Consider the following 22,026-nt stretch of genomic DNA (forward strand, 5'->3'; position numbering starts at 1 on the left):
GAGGTTAAAGATAATCTAGGCATGGCCCAATATCTAAACAAATACTTTGCCTCAGTCTTTAATAAGGCTAAAGAGGATCTTGGGGATAATGGTAGCATGACAAATGGGAAGGAGGATATAGAGGTAGATATTACCATATCAGAGGTAGAAGCGAAACTGAAACAGCTTAATGGGACTAAATCGGGGGGCCCAGATAATCTTCATCCAAGAATATTAAAGGAATTGGCACCTGAAATTGCAAGCCCATTAGCAAGAATTTTTAATGAATCTGTAAACTCAGGAATAGTACCGAATGATTGGAGAATTGCTAATATAGTTCCTATTTTTAAGAAAGGAAAAAAAAGTGATCCGGGTAACTACAGGCCAGTTAGTTTGACATCTGTAGTATGCAAGGTCCTGGAAAAAATTTTGAAGGAGAAATTAGTTAAGGACATTGAAGTCAATGGTAAATGGGACAAAATACAACATGGTTTTACAAAAGGTAGATCGTGCCAAACCAACCTAATCTCCTTTTTTGAAAAAGTAACAGATTTTTTATATAAAGGAAATGCAGTGGATCTAATTTACCTAGATTTCAGTAAGGCATTTGATACCGTGCGACATGGGGAATTATTAGTTAAATTGGAGAAGATGGGGATCAATATGAACATCAGAAGGTGGATAAGGAATTGGTTAAAGGGGAGACTGCAACGGGTCCTACTGAAAGGCGAACTGTCAGGTTGGAGGGAGGTTACCAGTGGAGTTCCTCAGGGATCGGTTTTGGGACCAATCTTATTTAATCTTTTTGTTACTGACCTTGGCACAAAAAGTGGGAGTGTGCTAATAAAGTTTGCAGATGATACAAAGCTGGGAGGTATTGCCAATTCGGAGAAGGATCGGGATATTATACAGGAGGATCTGGATGACCTTGTAAACTGGAGTAATAGTAATAGGATGAAATTTAATAGTGAGAAGTGTAAGGTTATGCATTTAGGGATTAATAACAAGAATTTTAGTTATAAGTTGGGGACGCATCAATTAGAAGTAACGGAAGAGGAGAAGGACCTTGGAGTATTGGTTGATCATAGGATGACTATGAGCTGCCAATGTGATATGGCTGTGAAAAAAGCTAATGCGGTTTTGGGATGCATCAGGAGAGGCATTTCCAGTAGGGATAAGGAGGTTTTAGTACCGTTATACAAGGCACTGGTGAGACCTCACCTAGAATACTGTGTGCAGTTCTGGTCTCCCATGTTTAAAAAGGATGAATTCAAACTGGAGCAGGTACAGAGAAGGGCTACTAGGATGATCCGAGGAATGGAAAACTTGTCTTATGAAAGGAGACTTAAGGAGCTTGGCTTGTTTAGCCTAACTAAAAGAAGGTTGAGGGGAGATATGATTGCTCTCTATAAATATATCAGAGGGATAAATATAGGAGAGGGAGAGGAATTATTTAAGCTCAGCACCAATGTGGACACAAGAACAAATGGGTATAAACTGGCCACCAGGAAGTTTAGACTTGAAATCAGACGAAGGTTTTTAACCATCAGAGGAGTGAAGTTTTGGAATAATCTTCCAAGGGAAGCAGTGGGGGCAAAAGATCTATCTGGTTTTAAGATTCTACTCGATAAGTTTATGGAGGAGATGGTATGATGGGATAATGTGATTTTGGTAAGTAATTGATCTTTAAATATTCAGGGTAAATAGGCCAAATCCCCTGAGATGGGATATTAGATGGATGGGATCTGATTTACTATAGAAAACTCTTTCCTGGGTATCTGGCTGGTGAATCTTGCCCATGTGCTCAGGGTTTGGCTGATTGCCATGTTTGGGGTCGGGAGGGAGTTTTCCTCCAGGGCAGATTGGAGAGGCCCTGGAGGTTTTTTTGCCTTCCTCTGTAGCATGGGGCATGGTTGACTGGAGGGAGGCTTCTCTGCTCCTTGAAGTTTTGAACCATGATTTGAGGACTTCAATAGCTCACACATGGGTGAGGTTTTTCATAGGAGTGGGTGGGTGACATTCTGTGGCCTGCGCTGTGCAGGAGGTCGGACTAGATGATCAGAGTGGTCCCTTCTGACCTTAGTATCTATGAATCTATGAATCTATGTGAGGTAGTTAAACAGTGTCAGCCACCCAACTTCCAGGAACTAGAGTCGTGAGCAGAGAGAAAACGTACGTTGGATGGAGTCCATGGCTGGGATCTGCACTCCTCCAACAGCCCCCCCCCCCCACTGACAGCTTCTAGGGCACGTTTAGGGACAAGCCCACCTCCTGCACTGTGTCCCTAGTGGGGGTGGGGAAGCAGAAACTTATCCCCAAAGCTGGCCCAGGACTCCAGGTGCCAACCCAGATAGCAGGAGCTCCTCACAGCCACTCAGCTCCAATCCCCCTTTCGCCTTTTCACACCTACTCCATCTGGGGGCCAGCAGAGCGGAGAGCTCAGGAGCACAGCTCCCAGTTCCTTTCCTTCTGTAGCCTCTGCCTCTCTTTGCTGTTACTCCACCCTGTAGCTGGACCCACCCATAGTATTTTCCCAGCTCTGGCAACAAAGCACTATAAACACTTAGAAATGTTCAAAGCAAGTCAGCTTTTGGGAGGGCTGTATCTTGAGAACACCTGCATCAGGTGATCCCAAATTCCCTTTGCACATTCTACACTAGGCCCTCTGCTAGCACAGCAGTTTCCAGGCCAGTCTATCAAGACATGTGGATTTCTTTCTCTCTGGCACACAGCACCCTTTGTACTCCTAGACAAGATGCTCTATCACCCCTTGCTATCCAAACCCTGCTCCTCATCACCTCGCTGAGGCTCCCTGAGAGGGCACAGCCCCACACCTTCCTCCTCACAGCCAGCACACACTCATCATCCATATTCCCCAGCAGCCCATGAACCCCAGCCCCATACCCTCCTCCCCAGTGCATGTGATCACACATGTGGCCCTTTCAAAGGGCCTGTTCCCCACTTCATGGCCCCCATTGTTCACACAGACCCCAGGAACCTCCTGTCGTAGGCTAGCTCATGCCAATTCAACCAGTGTCTCACAGCTGGGCTACATACAATAAGCCACATTATCACACACAGGGGGAGGACTCTGGTCAGGCTTAGCGGGGCAGCGAAAGGCCAGCTCAGGCCGTCCCAGACGACTGCCAACAGCATTTTAGTTTAGCCAGTTTTCTGGACTGTTGTGTGCTTTTCCTTGGCTCCCGCAGCCTCCCTTCTGGGAACCATGGCCACATCTACAATGCAGCAGGACCGGCCGCGACAGGGAGGCTTGGCCAGGGTCTTCACACATCTATTTGGGTAGCAAGGCTGCATTATGATACACCTAAAGAGAATCCCCTGGGAGGAGATGCTGGGCTGTCCTGTGGGAGGACAGTGAGGTTCAGCATGATAATGGCGCAGGCTGAGGCCAAGGGGCAAGTGCCCTCATCTCCCCTGCAGGTCAGGGAGGACTAGCTGAGAGAGACCAGGCAGAGTACTGCCTTCTACCCGCCCCACCTCCAGAGAGATCCAAAACTAACCGGCAACAACAGACCAGGGAGATTTACCCCAAGGGCCCCAAGAGTGCATCTGCACTGCAGCTGGGGATGAGCCTCCCCGCCTGGGTAGGCAGACTCGCGCTAGCTCGGCTTGAGAGCACAGTTAATTAATCCATGGCCTCGGACCTAAAGGGGCTGTTCTCTCTCTCCAGGAGTGCAGCTGCAGGAGACTGTGTGAGATGCAGTGTTCAGTCGTACACACAGTGCCCCGGAGAAGACTCCATAGAGACTCAGCAAGGACGAACTCATGAACCTTCCTCAAGTAGCTACCCTGGATTTGTTTCTAATAATCAAGGCGTGCCAGGTCGTGGACTTCAAGGCCCAGACGAGATCATTTCACGTGTAACTGTATTTAAACATACAATCAGCCGCACATAGACCCTGGCATCACCCTCTTAACTCCCCCCAACAATGGGGCCCTCAGCATGCCCTGAAGGTCGACAACCTAGGCTATTTCTCACTGGGTGGGAGGGAATAGCAGAGCCCCAGGCCCACACGCAGAATGCCCTGCTGCCGCCTGTCTCCTGGTGGTAACCATGGCATCGTACCACAGGGAGAGGATCTCTCAGGTGGGACTTTATAGAAACCTAGAACCAAATGGGACCTCGAGAGGTCGTCTAGTCCAGTCGCTTGCACTCATGGCAGGACTAATTATCTAGACCATTCATGACAGGAGTTTGTCTAATCTGTTCTTAAACATCTCCAATGACAGAGATTCCACAACCTCCCTAGGCAATTTATTCCAGTGCTTAACCACCCTGACAGTTAGGAAGTTTTTCCTAATGTCCAACCTAAACCTCCCTTGCTGCAATTTAAGCCCATTGCTTCTTGTCCTATTCTCAGAGGTTAAGAAAAACAATTTTTCTTCCTCCCCCTTGTAACAACCTTTTCCATACTTGAACACTGTTATCCTGTCCCCTCTCAGTCTTCTCTTTTCCAGACTAAACAAACCCAATTTTTTCAATCTTCCCTCATAGGTCATGTTTTCTAGACCTTTCATCATTTTTGTTGCTCTTCTCTGGACTCTCTCCAATTTGTCCACATCCTTCCTGAAATGTGGTGCCCAGAACGGGACACAATACTCCAGCTGAGGCCTAATCAGCGTGGAGTAAAGCGGAAGAATTACTTCTTGTGTCTTGCTTACAACAACACTCCTGCTAATACATCCCAGAATGATGTTCACTTTTCTTGCAACAGCCTTACACTGTTGACTCATATTAGCTTTTGGTCCACTATGACCCCCAGATCCCTTTCCGCAGTACTCCTTCCTAAGCAGCCATTTCCGATTTTGTATGTGTGCAACTGATTGTTCCTTCCTAAATGGAGTACTTTGCATTTATCCTTTTTGAATTTCATCCTATTGACTTCAGACCATTTCTCCAGTTTGTCCAGATCATTTTGAATTTTAATCCTATCCTCCAAAGCACTTGCAACCCCTCCCAGCTTGGTGTCGTTCGCAAACTTTATAAGTGTACTCTCTATGCCATTATCTAAATCATTGATGAAGATACTGAACAGAACTGGATCCAGAACTGATCCCTGCGGGACCCCACTCGTTATGCCCTTCCAGAATGACTGTGAACCACTGATAACTATTCTTTGGGAATGGTTTTCCAACCAGTTTTGCACCCACCTTATACTAGCTCTATCTAGGTTGCATTTCCCTAGTTTGTTTATGAGAAGGTCATGCGAGACAATATCAAAAGCTTTAGTAAAGTCAAGATATACCACATCTACCGCTTCCCTCCATCCACAAGGCTTGTTATCCCGTCAAAGAAAGCTATCAGTTTGGTTTGATACAATTTGTTTTTCATAAATCCATAATGACTGTTACTTGTCACCTTATTATCTTCTAGCTGTTTGCAATTTGATTTCTTAATTATTTGCTCCATTATTTTTCTGGATACAGAAGTTAAGCTGACTGGTCTGTAATTTCCTGGGTTGTCCTTATTTCCCTTTTTATAGATGGGCACTATATTTGCCTTTTTCCAGTCTTCTGGAATCTCTCCCATCTTCCATGATTTTGCAAAGATAATTGTAATAGCTCAGGTATCTCCTCAGTCAGCTCCTTGAGTATTCTAGGATGCATTTCATCAGGCCCTGGTGACTGGAAGACATCTAACTTGTCTAAGTAATTTTTAACTTGTTCTTTTCTTATTTTAGCCTCTTCTGATCCTACCTCATTTTCACTGGCATTCACTATGTGAGACGTCCAATCACCACCAACCTTCTTGGTGAAAACCGAAACAAAGAAGTCATTAAGCACCTGTGCCATTTCCGCATTTTCTGTTATTATTTTCCCCCTCCCCCACTGAGTAACAGGCCTACCCTGTCCTTGGGTCTTTATAGATTTTTATAGATCAAACAGATCTATAACCTATAGATAGGTGTTTATATATCAAAACCAACACCTCAAAGTCTACCTGGACGCTGAGAAGTGACCATTGCGGAGCCATGTACTCTCTGCAGCCGCCCCATCTACCAAGATGACAGCTGCTCTCTGGGCCAGTTTAAGATGTGGCCTCATGTGGCTCACGTTGCGTTCATCTGATACTGAAGTGCAAAAGCACGGATTAAGTTAGAGAGCCACATCCAAAACAGAAGGCCACACCTTTGCAGCCAGAGGCCAATGGAACCTGTCTACCCTGTTGGTGATTAGCAATTGCCCTATACGTCCTTTTGGGATCTCTCAGATAGAAAAGAACCCTACAGCCACCCCACAAACTGCACCTAAAGCTCAGATGAGCCAGCCACACCTCATGATCAAGGTATGGAAGGCAGATCTAATAATATCAGCATGGACACATGGTCATTGTCTGCAGTTAGGAGGCAAACACAGATGAAGCCACAGATGAACACATGCCTTCTTCAAGGCTGCCCTTCTTAATGGAGGCAAACAAGGATCCTGCCCTTCTTAACAGAGGCAAACAAGGACCCGTACTTCCCTGGCTGGCCTTCCCCAGTCAGAAAGGACATAATTCTAAAACAGACTGTGGCTCAAAATCCTCCAACAACTCCAGAAACTCAGTGAGTAACACTGGGAAAAACTCACCAACCAGATCCTGCCTCTGTGTCCCCCTAAGATCTTGCTCCACAAAGCGCAAAGCATATTTTTAAAGGCCCCCCCCTTTTTTTTGCATCACAAAGCAGCAAAAGAAGACATATGCATTTTTTTCCTTTGCAAACACCTATAAATTTAGTAAAAAGAAAAGGAGTACTTGTGGCACCTTAGAGACTAACACATTTATTTGAGCATAAGCTTTTGTGAGCTACAGCTTACTTCATCGGATGAATTCAGTGGAAAATACAGTGGGGAGATTTATACACACACACACACACACACACACACACACACAGAGAACATAATGTTGTTCTCTGTGTGTGTATATAAATCTCCCCACTGTATTTTCCACTGAATGCATCCGATGAAGTGAGCTGTAGCTCACAAAAGCTTATGCTCAAATAAATTTGTTAGTCTCTAAGGTGCCACAAGTACTCCTTTTCTTGTTGTGAATACAGACTAACATGGCTGCTACTCTGAAACCTATAAATTTAGAAGCACTTTAAATTTCAACCCCAGAGCTAGTCAGAACAGTACACACATTAAATAGTTCAGACATTGAGATTAGATTGGTGGTTTTCTTGCTAGCAAACAATGCTGAATTTACTTGTGTTTGACTCTCATCTGGGCCTACACTCTCCTATTCTAAACATATGGCTCTGTGGGGATGATAAATTAGCATGTGTCTTCCTCCTTTAACACCGTCCAGGGCAGGATAATTTCTCCTGATTTTCTTTTTTTGTTTTTTTTTTTAAACCCTTGATAGCATCTGTCCCTCCAGTTACCGTCTCATCTCCCAGCATCTCTAAGCCCACTGAACATACAGTCCACAACAATTATCCGGAGCTCCTCTCTTCCAATGCTATCCTAGATCCTCTCCAATCTTCCTGTCACCCCTGTACCCTGCTGAAATGGCTTTCACCAAAGCCTCTAATGACCTCTTCCTAGCCAACGCTGAGAACCAGTGCTCCATCCTCATTCTCCTGGACCTGTCCGCTGCCTTCGACGGGGCTTCTCTTCTTGAAAGCTTGGACTCCTTCAGCTTCCATTACTTCACCCTCTCCTGCTTCTTCTCCTACTTCTCTAGTTAATCCTTCAGCGGATCCCTCTCCTCCCTCTGCCAACTCTGTGGGGTTCCACAGGGCTCTGTCCTTGGTCCCTTCTCCATTCCTCCCACACCTCATCCCTGGGCAATTTAATTCACAAACATAAATTCAGCTATCATCTCTATGGTGATGACTCTCACATCTACCTCTACTCCAGACCAGTTTCCTTCTCTCCTAGACTTCAACCTGCCTTTCTGACATCTCCTGGAAGTCCAGACATCAGCTTAAGGTCACCATGACCAAAACAGAGGTCTTAATCTTCTCGTCAGCCACCTTCCCCCATCCCTCTTATCCGTTACCAAGGTCAACCCCACCATCCACGCCGTCACACAAGTCTGTCACCTGGGCATCATCTTTGACTCGGCTTTCTCTCTAGATCATCATACGCAGGCTCGTCTCCTGTCTGGCCTTCACAAATCCCATCTCATCCCACTTACACCCATTCAGAATGCTGCTCCAGAGAGCGTTTTCCTGGCACCTCCCCTTTGGCCACGTCACCCCGCTTTGCACACCTCTCCTGGCTCCCTCTTCTCCACCACATCCACACAAACACCTTCACATTCAGAGCTCTTTACAGAAAGTCCCTGCCTGACCTAGTATCTCTTAGACACAATCAAGATGTCAGCTCTGAACTTCACACTGCCAGTAACACCAGCTTCCTTCGCCCACTTGTTACAGTCAGACAAGCACCTTCCTGCTTTCTCTACTGCTGCTCCTGTAAGCACCCTCCAAGCCACCTCACTGTCCTTCTCCAAATCCCTCCTATATGCGGCCTACAAAGAACATGACAACATTTAGGCAGCTGATGGGCAGAGATGCTGCCTATTATGCTGACCAATAACAAATAGTTGTTTCCTTGTGCTTCCCAGGGTGTATCCACCTGTTCTCTTATGTCTTAGATTGTCTGCTCCTTGAGGCAGGGACTCTTTTTTTTCTGGGTTTGTACAGCACCTAGCACAATGGGTCCTGATCCATGACACCACAATACAAATAAGCAAATGAAATCAAGCAATCACATTCAGTGCTACGTACTTGATGCATGGGACCCAAACTCTGCTTTCCCTTCCATAATTCCCACCTATTGCATCAGGCACCTGGTCTGAAATAGGATCCTCCAATTACAAAGCTGCAAGATTCTGCAATCTGTTTATTCCCCAAGAACATACAGTGTCTGTAAATAAAACTCTTCTGTACAGTAAGTAATCCAGACCCATCATTACCTTGCATGTTGCATTTGGGTTAGAACTACCCCTATCGATTAGCAGTGAGTGATTTAACTGAAATAATCATTGGCACATACCTGAGAGGATGTTCGTGCTGCATCTGATGAAGCCAAACTTGTCTGGCTCATCACATTCTTTTCTAAAGAGTCCATTTTCTCATAGGTCCTCTTAGACCTCGCTACGTCCTGTTGCATAGCTGGGTCATTTGAGAAGCTCCCTGTCCTCTCCAGTCCCTGTCTGTACAAGGACCTGTTACTAGAGGTCACATTGTCCCTTGAGTGCTGGATGACACCTTTCTTCAAATGGTCTGACTGAAACCTAACTTTACTGCTCCCTGTTGAGGTGGCATTTTCCAGCATGTCAGCATCTAGGCTTGCTTTGCTTCCTCTGCAGGCTGCCGATTTCCCCACCACGGCACGCATCTCCGCAATCAACTTATCATTCAAAGCACTGAGTTCACTGCTGCTGCCCACTGAGCCAGGTCTTCCCGGACCTGCCATTTGTCTCCTTCCTTTCCTCTTTCGCAAGCTTGGAGAAGGGCCTGTTGAGTAGCCAGAATCCTGTTGACTTATAACAGTAGGGTATTCTTGAGCTTGTGGGCTGTTCTGTCGAATGTGGTGGGCCTCCATATTCTTGAGAACATTGGCTTCCAAGACCCTCCAGGACTGCTTGAAACTGTCCTTTGAAGAAAGCAGACCAGGCTGTGGTTTAGCAGGGCTATCAGCCACCCCCCCAGGGCAGTGAAGAGGTTTGGATGACTGGTCAACATTGACCATGTGTTTAATATACTCTCTTCCAGCAGGGCTGTATTCTGTGGTGGAAGGGTTTCGCACATGCTTTTTTCCAGCTTGTTGTTGCTGTTGCATACTTGGGTGCTGCAATAATTTGGTTGGCTGGAGCTGCTTTTGGAAGCTATTGCTTGGAGATATTTGTGGAGACGTCCCATTCGCATTTACACTCTCAGTGTCCATATCTACAGGAGGCTCGTCATAAATTGGGGCATCCAATGATGGCTCATCATATATAGGTGCTGGAGATGCATATTTGGGAGATGCAGGCTGTGGTGTCCCTGTTTCGCTCCTTGGCGGAATGTGACAAGGAGGGCCATTCCTTAGCACTAAACAAAACCCACCATTCTCTGTCTTTTTAATCTGCATCGATGGTTTGGTTTCCACTGGAGAGGCTGGCTTTGCAGCAGCTGGGGTCTGTGCTGTGGACTGAGGCTGGGCATATGGGACTGGATTTGGAAGCAGAGATTTCTGGTTGTTGGCTTCTGCAGTACTCTGTGGCTGCAGTGAACTGTTCGATGAATCCTGCACTTGTCTTAAACTGTTAACTTTAACCAGCATGGCTGCTTTAGTGCCTGGCAAAGGCTGCCAGCGGGTAGGAGTGTCCCTGGATGGAGAGAAACACAAACATAGGGAATTATTTAGGAAAAGAAGAAAACAAAAATGCAATTCAGATCTCAGGTCAAGTGGGGGATGGGTGAGCTGGCTCCAGCTTTTACCCAGACATCAAATTGAATCTCCAAGGTCTTTGAGATTCATCCCACCTAAACTCTGCACCCTCTCTGGGGCTGTTTCCTGGGCATTCAACTTCTAAAAACAGGAAATATAATATTTACACGTGAGAAAAATGCCTGACTCATCACATGACTCTGTTCAGCCATTCGAGTCAGGCTCTTTCTACTTGTTACCCCTTCAGAGGTCTGAGACAATACTAATCCATTAGAACACACATTCAAATCTGGCAGCCAATCCTGACTGGCTGGCTAGAGGCGAAAAAGAGATCTGCCGGACCTCTCCACCACTTGAAATGTTGCACGGAAAAGCAGCCAAATGCTTATTGTTCAGAAACGTCTTCCTTGATAATGATGCTTCCAGCTGAAGGTGTTCAGTGCCAGACGGCCCCTGGGGCAAATCCTGCAAGCCAGCCGGAGCGACACCAGGGATGACTGAATGTGGCTCACAGAATACATGTTCCACTCTAACAACATAACCAACTTGTAGGGAGAAAATCCTTCCAAACTCTCCTGTATGCTTCAGTGTCCTTCTGGGGAACCCCCTCACCCAGCTCTTGGATCATCTCCTCCTCCCAATGTGCTCTGGCTTTTTTAGAACAGCCCCCTCTCCTTCCCTTGGGACAGGCCCAGAGCCCTGTGACCTTAGCCGTGTGCTTGGGAATGGTTCGTAGATCCCCCCAGGAGTGCCATCCCAGAGGCATTGTTTCACACTGCGATAACAGCCTAGACTCAGGTGGGAATCCAGTTTTGAGACAGGAAAGTCTAACTCTGCTGCATGGCCTGGGCAAAATTGGCCTGGCTTGTGAAAAGGAAACCTGAGTCTACAGCTGCACAGCACCACACAGGCCAGGAAGGGCAGGTCTAAGCTATGTGCTGAGCTGCCACGCTGGTGCCGTGGGCAAGAGCCAGAGGCAGGGTAGTGACATGCTACTGCTCTTGTTCACTATTACACGCAGGGTGCATGATGCAGTGCCACAGGGGCAGCACCAGGAGCTCGCAGCGTATGGCCCAGCGCGCACAACACAAAAACCAGAGCAGGGATGCAGCTCCCCAGCAGAGATCCCCTGGGAGCAGCAGGTGTGTACTTCCACCCCCAATGACCCCGTATGGAGAGCAACCTCCCCTGTATGAAGTTCTTACTCAGACACTTCTCCCTGGGGTCTGTGCACTAGAAATAGCTGCACACACCTCTAGCAGGGGGAGGAAGCTCTGACTGTGGGAGGAGGCATGTGTCCTAACAGAGGGAGGTGGCAGGGGGTGGCCTCCCAGGGAAGCAGGAGAGCCTGTCGTTTACCCAGCTGAATTGCTGTATTTAGTACTTGGAGACACGGGGGACACAAGAGACATTCCTCAGAAGGGTGGTGGACCAACCCCTGCCCTGCAGTCTCATTGACTCACTCAGGACAGACCCTTCCTTTACCACGCACCCCCAGCAGCCCTCTGCCAGCTGACTCGTGTGAGACACAACCCCCAAATCCAAACTTGTTTGCAGTCTTGTGGCATTGTCTAGAGACGTTCCCACCCCTTGGAATGGTTCCACTGCCCCCTCCACTCCCTCTGGGCCTGGTGTGTCTGCCCAGCGCCACCCCTTTCCCCTTGCAGGATGGCCTGTCTGCCCATTCCCCGCCCCCACCCTCCCCCCTCTCTCAGGATGCTGTGTCTGCCCACGTCTCCCCCACCCTGAATGCCTGCCTGCACCCCCCCCCCACTGCTGCCCCAGGATGCTGTGTCTACCCGATGCCACCCCCTTCCCCCCACCCCCAGGATGGCGTGTCTGCCCAGCCCCTGCCCTCCCAACCCTCACATGACAGCGATTTACCGTATCTCTCCTTCCTTTAATTGGACCCACATGATGTCACGATTCCTGTCTCTCATCATGAGGCCCCAACAGGAGGGTTTGAGGATGACTGGAGACTGCCTCTGTGCTCTGCACTATTCCCAGGGCGCAGAGGTCGCCTGCCGAACGTTAGCAGAGTCCAGGGCACATGTCGGCTGGCAGAGGGCCTGACTCCAGCTAGGTGGCAGATGCATCACGCCTCAGTGCAGCGCTTGGGGAGGAGAGACAGTCTGGGAGCAGACTGGAAGGTTTGGGTTGAGCCCCGCTGTAATGATGCCACCAGCTGCTCGCTCTCATACAGACTGCACCCAGGCCTGGGCTCTAAGGATCCCTCCATTTACAACCCCTCACCCTAGCCTCCAAACCACAACCCAACCGACTAAGCACCAGACCGGCCTGGCCTCTCAGAAACACTCAGCACCGCCCCACACTGAGTGGAGCAGCACCCACGTGGGGCACGACCTGTGCTCCTCAACCCGTGCGTGCCCAGCCCCTGCGAAGCAGGAAACAAGAGACCGGGAATGGAACGCAGCCTCCCGCAAGGAATTTCCCTCCCCCAGTTCCCCCCCAAGGGGAGATGGCCTGGGAATCCCAGGCCAGGAAGCCCAACCTGGATCCCCTGGACAACAGTACAAGGGCACTCGTGTCAGAGCAGGATTTTATAATTGTAGTATAAGAATAGAGGTACTAACGTACGATTTGATTTCATTCTGCCAGTCACCCCATTTGAATAGCAGAAAGGAATGACCCTTTGGGACACTGGTAGAAATGCATCTGACAGACTGCCAGTGTCTGTACTGATGTTAAGACAGGGACAGACCAAAACAATCCTTATGACTGATTATGGTCACCCCTTTTGTTTTAGGGTAAGTTATAATGTCTACTATGATCTCCTATATGTATTACAAATTAGGCACTCTAGTTAAACATACTTACTAAACCTTAAAACAAAGAAATGTAAGAGACAGGATCTTGTATTGTGTCTATGTTAAGGAGATTCAAAATAAACTGACACTGTTTGTATTCTCAAAGGTCTCTGTAAAAAGACTGTTTGTGTGAATGAGGAATGTTTGCATCAGGAAAAGATAAGGTGTGAAGGCCATTGTTATAGCCAGATGGTCAAGGAAGAGAGAGTGAAGAGACTTAATGACACCAGAGAATCATCAACGCGCATCCATAATGAAGGAAGGGCAGATTGACAACCCTGAGGTGAAGGCTGGCACCCCTAAAGCCAAGACAATTGATTAAATTGAAACCAGGACAGGATGACCCTCTCGGAGGTGTATTGGAATGTTTACATCAAAAGATACAACAATTAAGAAGTAACCCGGTCACAAACTGATGCAGCAAAATCCATAGTTTTCAACAGAGAAAAAAGACTATAAGAAGAGGGTGCTTGGCCATTGGACTTTGGGTTCGTCTTGCCACACTCCAGGAGCTTCGGATCATAAACATCAACTGGCAGGAGTATGTGTGTGTGTGGGTGAGATTGAAAAAGCATATGCTAACTGTTGTATTCTCAATAAATGCGGCGTGCTGCCTTCTCCCCTATAAAGATCCCGTGTGCTTCTTATAAGTATAACACTAGCCCCAAGTACTGGTCCCCCTGGTGTATTTGGCTTCCTCAGCTTCTCTCTGACAACGCGCTCTAACCCCCAGCCAGGGCGCCAGGTGTGGCCAGTGCAGTGTGTGTCTGTGCTCTGCCCACAGAAACGTGGCTGCATTAGCTCTCACACTCTGTCATAAACATACAGCTAAGGGTAGCATAAAATCCCTTCTTTACCTGGATTAAGGGGTTAAGAAGCTCAAAAACCTTGTTAGCACCTGATAAGGGAAGAAGATACTTTCAAATCTGTGAGGGGAGGTTTTGTTTGTGCTCTCTTTGTTGTGTTCTCTCCATGACAGAGAGGGACCAGGGTAGGAAAAAAAAAGTCTCTTAAAACCCTACCTGAAATAAGCATTTAAGATTACAAAAATTGTAAGTAACGCAAGGAAATGCATTAGATTATCTTTTGTGTTAGCCTGTGAATTTTCCCTAAGGTAAGAGGGAGGTTTATTCCTGGTTTTTGTAACTTTAAAGTTTTGCCTAGAGGGGAATCCTCTGTGTTTTAAATCTTATTAACCTGTAAAATTACCTTCCATCCTGATTTTGCAGAGGTGCTTCTTTTACTTTTTTCTTTATTATAAAGTTCTGTTTTTAAGAACCTGATTGGTTTTTAGTGTCCTAAAAACCCAAGGTCTGGTCTGTGCTCACCTTGTTTACCTATTTGGTTGGTATATTATTCTCAAGCCTCCCCAGGAAAGGGGGTTAAGAGGCTAGGGGGGATATTTTGGGGAAACAGGAACTCTTTATGTTATATAACAGGACATATCATCGAATCGTGGAGGTCAACGAATGGCTACGCAGGTGGTGTCGGAGAGAAGGCTTTGGATTCTTTGACCATGGGATGGTGTTCCATGAAGGAGGAGTGCTGGGCAGAGACGGGCTCCATCTTACGAAGAGAGGGAAGAACATCTTTGCCAGCAGGCTGGCTAACCTAGTGAGGAGGGCTTTAAACTAGGTTCACCGGGGGAAGGAGACCAAAGCCCTGAGGTAAGTGGGAAAGCGGGATACCGGGAGGAAGCACAGGCAGGAAGGTCTGTGAGGGGAGGGCTCCTGCCTCATACTGGGAATGAGGGGCGATCAACAGGTTATCTCAAGTGCTTATATACAAATGCACAAAGCCTTGGAAACAAGCAGGGAGAACTGGAGGTCCTGGTGATGTCAAGGAATTATGACGTGATTGGAATAACAGAGACTTGGTGGGATAACTCACATGACTGGAGTACAGTCATGGATGGTTATAAACTGTTCAGGAAGGACAGGCAGGGCAGAAAAGGTGGGGGAGTAGCACTGTATGTAAGGGAGCAGTATGACTGCTCAGAGCTCCGGTACGAAACTGTGGAAAAACCTGAGTGTCTCTGGATTAAGTTTAGAAGTGTGTGCAACAAGAGTGATGTCATGGTGGGAGTCTGCTATAGACCACCGGACCAGGGGGATGAGGTGGATGAGGCTTTCTTCCGGCAACTCACGGAAGCTACTAGATCGCATGCCCTGATTCTCATGGGTGACTTTAATTTTCCTGATATCTGCTGGGAGAGCAATACAGCGGTGCATAGACAATCCAGGAAGTTTTTGGAAAGCGTAGGGGACAATTTCCTGGTGCAAGTGCTAGGGGAGCCAACTAGGGGGAGCGCTTTTCTTGACCTGCTGCTCACAAACCGGGTAGAATTAGTGGGGGAAGCAAAAGTGGATGGGAATCTGGGAGGCAGTGACCATGAGTTGGTTGAGTTCAGGATCCTGACGCAGGGAAGAAAGGTAAGCAGCAGGATACGGACCCTGGACTTCAGGAAAGCAGACTTTGACTCCCTCCGGGAACAGATGGCCAGGATCCCCTGGGGGACTAACATGAAAGGGAAGGGAGTCCAGGAGAGCTGGCTGTATTTCAAGGAATCCCTGTTGAGGTTACAGGGACAAACCATCCCGATGAGTCGAAAGAATAGTAAATATGGCAGGCGACCAGCTTGGCTTAATGGTGAAATCCTAGCGGATCTTAAACATAAAAAAGAAGCTTACAAGAAGTGGAAGCTTGGACAGATGACCAGGGAAGAGTATAAAAATATTGCTCGGGCATGTAGGAAAGATATCAGGAGGGCCAAATCGCACCTGGAGCTGCAGCTAGCAAGAGATGTCAAGAGTAACAAGAAGGGTTTCTTCAGGTATGTTGGCAACAAGAAGAAAGCCAAGGAAAGTGTGGGCCCCTTACTGAATGAGGGAGGCAAGCTAGTGACAGAGGATGTGGAAAAAGCTAATGTACTCAATGCTTTTTTTGCCTCTGTTTTCACTAACAAGGTCAGCTCCCAGACTGCTGTGCTGGGCAACACAAAATGGGGAAGAGATGGCCAGCCCTCTGTAGAGATAGAGGTGGTTAGGGACTATTTAGAAAAGCTGGATGTGCACAAGTCCATGGGGCCGGACGAATTGCATCCGAGAGTGCTGAAGGAATTGGCGGCTGTGATTGCAGAGCCCTTGGCCATTATCTTTGAAAACTCGTGGCGAACGGGGGAAGTCCCGGATGACTGGAAAAAGGCTAATGTAGTGCCCATCTTTAAAAAAGGGAAGAAGGAGGATCCTGGGAACTACAGGCCGGTCAGCCTCACCTCAGTCCCTGGAAAAATCATGGAGCAGGTCCTCAAAGAATCAATCCTGAAGCACTTAGAGGAGAGGAAAGTGATCAGGAACAGTCAGCATGGATTCACCAAGGGAAGGTCATGCCTGACTAATCTAATCGCCTTTTATGATGAGATTACTGGTTCTGTGGATGAAGGGAAAGCAGTGGATGTATTGTTTCTTGACTTTAGCAAAGCTTTTGACACGGTCTCCCACAGCATTCTTGTCAGCAAGTTAAGGAAGTATGGGCTGGATGAATGCACTATAAGGTGGGTAGAAAGCTGGCTAGATTGTCGGGCTCAACGGGTAGTGATCAATGGCTCCATGTCTAGTTGGCAGCCGGTGTCAAGTGGAGTGCCCCAGGGGTCGGTCCTGGGGCCCGTTTTGTTCAATATCTTCATAAATGATCTGGAGGATGGTGTGGATTGCACTCTCAGCAAATTTGCGGATGATACTAAACTGGGAGGAGTGGTAGATACGCTGGAGGGGAGGGATAGGATACAGAAGGACCTAGACAAATTGGAGGATTGGGCCAAAAGAAATCTAATGAGGTTCAATAAGGATAAATGCAGGGTCCTGCACTTAGGATGGAAGAATCCAATGCACCGCTACAGACTAGGGACCGAATGGCTCGGCAGCAGTTCTGCGGAAAAGGACCTAGGGGTGACAGTGGACGAGAAGCTGGATATGAGTCAGCAGTGTGCCCTTGTTGCCAAGAAGGCCAATGGCATTTTGGGTTGTATAAGTAGGGGCATAGCGAGCAGATCGAGGGACGTGATCGTTCCCCTCTATTCGACACTGGTGAGGCCTCATCTGGAGTACTGTGTCCAGTTTTGGGCCCCACACTACAGGAAGGATGTGGATAAATTGGAAAGAGTACAACGAAGGGCAACAAAAATGATTAGGGGTCTAGAGCACATGACTTATGAGGAGAGGCTGAGGGAGCTGGGATTGTTTAGTCTGCAGAAGAGAAGAATGAGGGGGGATTTGATAGCTGCTTTCAACTACCTGAAAGGGGGTTTCAAAGAGGATGGCTCTAGACTGTTCTCAATGGTAGCAGATGACAGAACGAGGAGTAATGGTCTCAAGTTGCAATGGGGGAGGTTTAGATTGGATATTAGGAAAAACTTTTTCACTAAGAGGGTGGTGAAACACTGGAATGCGTTACCTAGGGAGGTGGTAGAATCTCCTTCCTTAGAGGTTTTTAAGGTCAGGCTTGACAAAGCCCTAGCTGGGATGATTTAACTGGGACTTGGTCCTGCTTTGAGCAGGGGGTTGGACTAGATGACCTTCTGGGGTCCCTTCCAACCCTGATATTCTATGATTCTATGATTCTATGATTCTCTAAGTGGTCCTTTTCCTGAATTTTTGTCTAACTCACTTGGTGGTGGCAGCAATACTGTCCAAGGACAAGGAAGAATTCGTGCCTTGGGAAAGTTTTAAACCTAAGCTGGTTGAAATAAGCTTAGGGGGTCTTTCATGTGGGTCCCCACATCTGTACCCTAGAGTTCAGAGTTGGGAGGGAACCCTGACACCTGCTGTGCCCATGACTCCTCCCTTATGGGCTAAGTCCCTGCAATGGCTGCAGTGCTGGGGCAGGGGCAGGGGCAGGGGCAGTGACAGGACAGGAGAGCTCAGTGAAGGACGAAGATGGCATTTGCAGAGAAAACTCTGATCCAACCTGCCCTGGGTCTGGCGTCTGCAACCAAATCTGTTGCCCCATGACTGTAATGAGCCAACCCCAACATGCACGCACCCGCACACATCCACACCACGTGTACCCACTCACCCATACAAACCACATGCACCCACACACCATCACCACGCACACACAAAAACACAGGTGTGCCCATGCACACCATGTTTATGCACTCACCCTCACTGCATGCACACCCACAAACCCTGCATGCACACACCCACCAACACACCACATCCACCCACCGTGCGCACACACCCACAAACACCCCACGTACACGCACCCACACCACACGCACCAGCCTGCGCATCCACCCCGCATGTACACCCTCAACCCCCTGCATACACACACACACAGCCTATGCACCCACATTGCACACACACAGCAACAATACAAAGCCACAGAAAGCTCCCCAGGAAGCCAGTGCCAGCAGGGCAGGTGTCCCTAGACGGGGTTCTGCACTGGTGGGAAGCACCAGGGCAGCAACACTGGGAAGGCTTTCAAATTAGCATTTTCCTGCCTCAGAGCGAGCTTTGGTTGGTTTGGTCTTTACCTACGGCTGGGTCAAGAGCAGAGGGGTGACATCAGCCAAGGGATACATTAAAAGCAGCACTGGAAACATCTGCCTGTTGATTCATCCTGAAGCCATGTCAGGTCAGTTCCTGCGTCATGCTGCCTGATTGTCCGAAGGCCCAATGAAAGGAGTATAATGCAGGAGCAATTTTAGCCCATCTTGCTGGCCTGGGCAATGGGCAAACCTGCCCAGATTAGACATACCCATACTCACCTTCCCAACAGGAACGCTGCAGGAGAACATCCAGACAGAGACATGCCATGCCTCAGGGCAGCCGCGAGTGCTTGGGGAAGAGACACCAACATCCTCCCCGCTCCCAACATCGAAAGAGCATCTACCACCTGAGCTGGCCCTGACCAGCAGTTGCCAGGTTCTGATCACCCCAAAAGAGAGCACAAACTGTGGATGTGTGTAATGGGGGAAGCATGAAGCTCCAATCACCACCCAGGCAGAGGGTGATGGCTAGCTTTACGCTCTTCAGCCAGGCCAGTCTGCTCACACTCACTGCTGTCAGCAGGCACTGAATGCACCTGCATCGCTTTGCATAACCACTGGCAGCTATCAGCAGCCCCCCCTCCACATTAGGCAGAACAATGCCATTGCTCCGAAGGCTCGGCTTGTCCGCAGCACACAGAGCACTTACCTGATTTTCACTTGCAGAGAAAAGAGACAGATGGAGGGCTGAAAGTTCTGCCCAACTTAGTCCTGCAAGACTGTGGGCTGGATTGCTCTAGTCATCTCTCAAGGAAATGAGAAATACCTTCCATCTCCTTCCTCTCAATCCACGCCTGGCAACAGCACTCCTCACTTCATGAACACGTTGTTCTGTATGGTGCCAGACAAACTGTCAACATTCAATACTAAATAGTAACAATGGGCCTGAACAGATTGCAGGGTTGTTCTGCTGATGGCTTCAGTAGTCCACTGATGGCATTTTTCACCACTTCAGAGGTACATGATAATTTACTCTCTGAAGAGCAGTTATTTGGAAAGGCAGAGCTCCCTGAACCCCACAGGAGCTGGAGAAGAGCACTCGTCCTGCAGCCTTTGAACAGCTGCAGCTCAGCTATTGTGTTATCCAGTAACAGCAGCTTCTGTTCTGTAAGGAATCTTGGCCTCACCCTGCCTCCCAGCGCGTGGAGCAGCACCACTTCCTGAAACCAGGGCCTGGGAGAGGCCTGCATATCAGGCCGTGTGCATGTCTGACACAGCAGCCCATGAATCTGATTTGTTTCTCCAGAGATATTACAACTGTGTGCACTCTGGAGGATAATCTTTCGTCCTAGCAGGGAAATGCTGATCATGGACTTCTGTCCCATTTCCCAGCGCAAGCATTCCCTGTTTGACTCTGCAAACAGGGCACTGCTTTTGGACCTTCAGAACACTCCTTCCCTGGTCCTGGGACAAACTCTCCCAGCTGATAGTGAAGGAGCAGAGCCCAGAGCTTGATTCCCTGCACCTTTTGCATTCACATTAATGAGGATATGAAAGGGGGAAAAGAGAGAGAGTCTCCAAACAGAAACTGCTTCCTACCTGTGAGAGGGGTTTTCTGTGTCAGATGGCTACAGGCTCCCACACTTGCTCCACAGTCCTCCAGGGGACCAGCCAAGGACCCAGAGGACAACCAGGGACCCAGGAGTTTGCCTCCAATTTGCCCCAAGTCAAATGTTTATCAGATGACAGGAACTGCTATTTGCTTCTTCTCACTCCTTGACATTCCCCAGGAAATAACAGCCAGGGTGGAGCTTCTGCTCCGATACAGCTAAGTCACAAGAAAAAGCCAACTTACAGGTAAGAACCAATTTCCCTATCAGAGCCAGCAAACCAGAAAGGGAGGAGGGAATGCAGCACTAATGATATAACAGAGCTAATGGGGTGCACATTGGGGTGAGTGGGTGAATTACAGACTTCACCATATGCCACTGCTGCATACACGTCTCATTCTCCCAATGTGGCATCAGAGGTGCCCCTCTCTCTACTCCACAGCAGTGGCCAAAGATATTCAAGGATCAGCCTGGGGCAGAGCATAATCGATCTCTTCCAACCAGCCAGAAAGCCAGGGCCCTGACTGAGTGAATGTATCTTACACACTCTTCTGCCCCTCCAGCATATACAGCATGCTCCCCAATAACAAACCGACAGGAACTCTGTCCTCAGACGCTAAACCCAGGCAGGTGCGATGTGGTGGGGTAAGAGAAACAGGCAATGTCATCATCTCATAACAGAGGAATCCCTCTGAGCTAATGGGTCAACCACATCCACTAAAGCCACAAAAGCCACTGAAACTCTCAGGGTTTTGGTGTCAAAACTGCTCTCTCTCCATGAGCCCTGGGCCTGGATCACCGCCACAGACAAGACACTTCTAAAGCTTTGGACACTACAGAACTGCACCCCCCCCCCAAAACTAGGAACCCAGGGGGGAAAACACCGATTGCTCTGTTACAAGAAGACATATTTGCAGTGAGTTCAAATGGTCTGTGCTCACACACGCCAGGATCCTCTCCCCTGGAGACAGACTGATGGGAAGTAGCAGGCAGCCAGCCCACAAAAAGGGAAGAAGAGCAGAGAAAGACCTGGCAACCAAACTGTGTGGTGAAGTTGCTGTATCAACAGATCTTGAGATGCAGCAGATTAGGATGGTGAGGCAGTTCCAGTGTTTCCATTTTTTCCCTGCCTGTCCTTCCTGAATAAGCTAGGCCCACCATTGCAGTCATGAGATTTACCCCAGAACGTCTCTGATGCCAGCTAAGTCCTAGTGTAGCTTGTGTACTAAGACTTCCAGTTCTTCCTCCTTATTCCCCATACTCCTTGCCTTTGGGTATAGACACCTAGGATGTTAAGCAGATTCCCCAATGTTTTCCCTCTTGCTGCTCCTATGAACCCACTGTAATTTTCCCCACCCCTCTGCCCCCAACGTCTAACCCTCTGTTCCGATCACCTTTTTTATACCTATCTCTGGGCTTTTGTCACTTGCCTCCTCTGAACTCAGTATCTGTGTTTAAAAGAAGGGGTGCTCACCAAATCAAGGGAAAGGAGGTGATGGGGTACTTATGTAAGTGCTAGCTATGATTGATTGTTATTACGGAGCAGACAGCTAAAACATCAGCATCAAAAGATGTCATAATAGAAAGCTTTTGACAAAGTCTTCTGTGCTTTCTGCTGGCCCCTGCACAGCCAGAAATGGTGTCAAAAGAATTTTAGACTATTTCTTATTCCATTGCTGGAGGAAGCAACAAGGGTGAAACCTGGATCTGTATTAACCAGTGAAAAGGGAACGGG

At 48.2% G+C, this 22,026-nt stretch overlaps 1 protein-coding gene across 2 annotated transcripts in view; it reads right to left on the reverse strand.

Moving 5' to 3' along the window:
- LOC119842384 (rho GTPase-activating protein 39-like) overlaps positions 1–22,026 on the reverse strand; it is a 128,245-nt gene that overhangs the window by 32,116 nt on the left and 74,103 nt on the right. For both annotated transcript variants that reach the window (XM_038370427.2, XM_043495807.1), the window contains exon 3: positions 8,986–10,303. In XM_038370427.2, the coding sequence (XP_038226355.1) occupies positions 8,986–10,303 (1,318 nt within the window). The remainder of the gene's footprint in view (positions 1–8,985; positions 10,304–22,026) is intronic.

The sequence above is a fragment of the Dermochelys coriacea genome, chromosome 13 (assembly GCF_009764565.3).
Source record: "Dermochelys coriacea isolate rDerCor1 chromosome 13, rDerCor1.pri.v4, whole genome shotgun sequence".
Taxonomy (NCBI): domain Eukaryota; kingdom Metazoa; phylum Chordata; order Testudines; family Dermochelyidae; genus Dermochelys; species Dermochelys coriacea.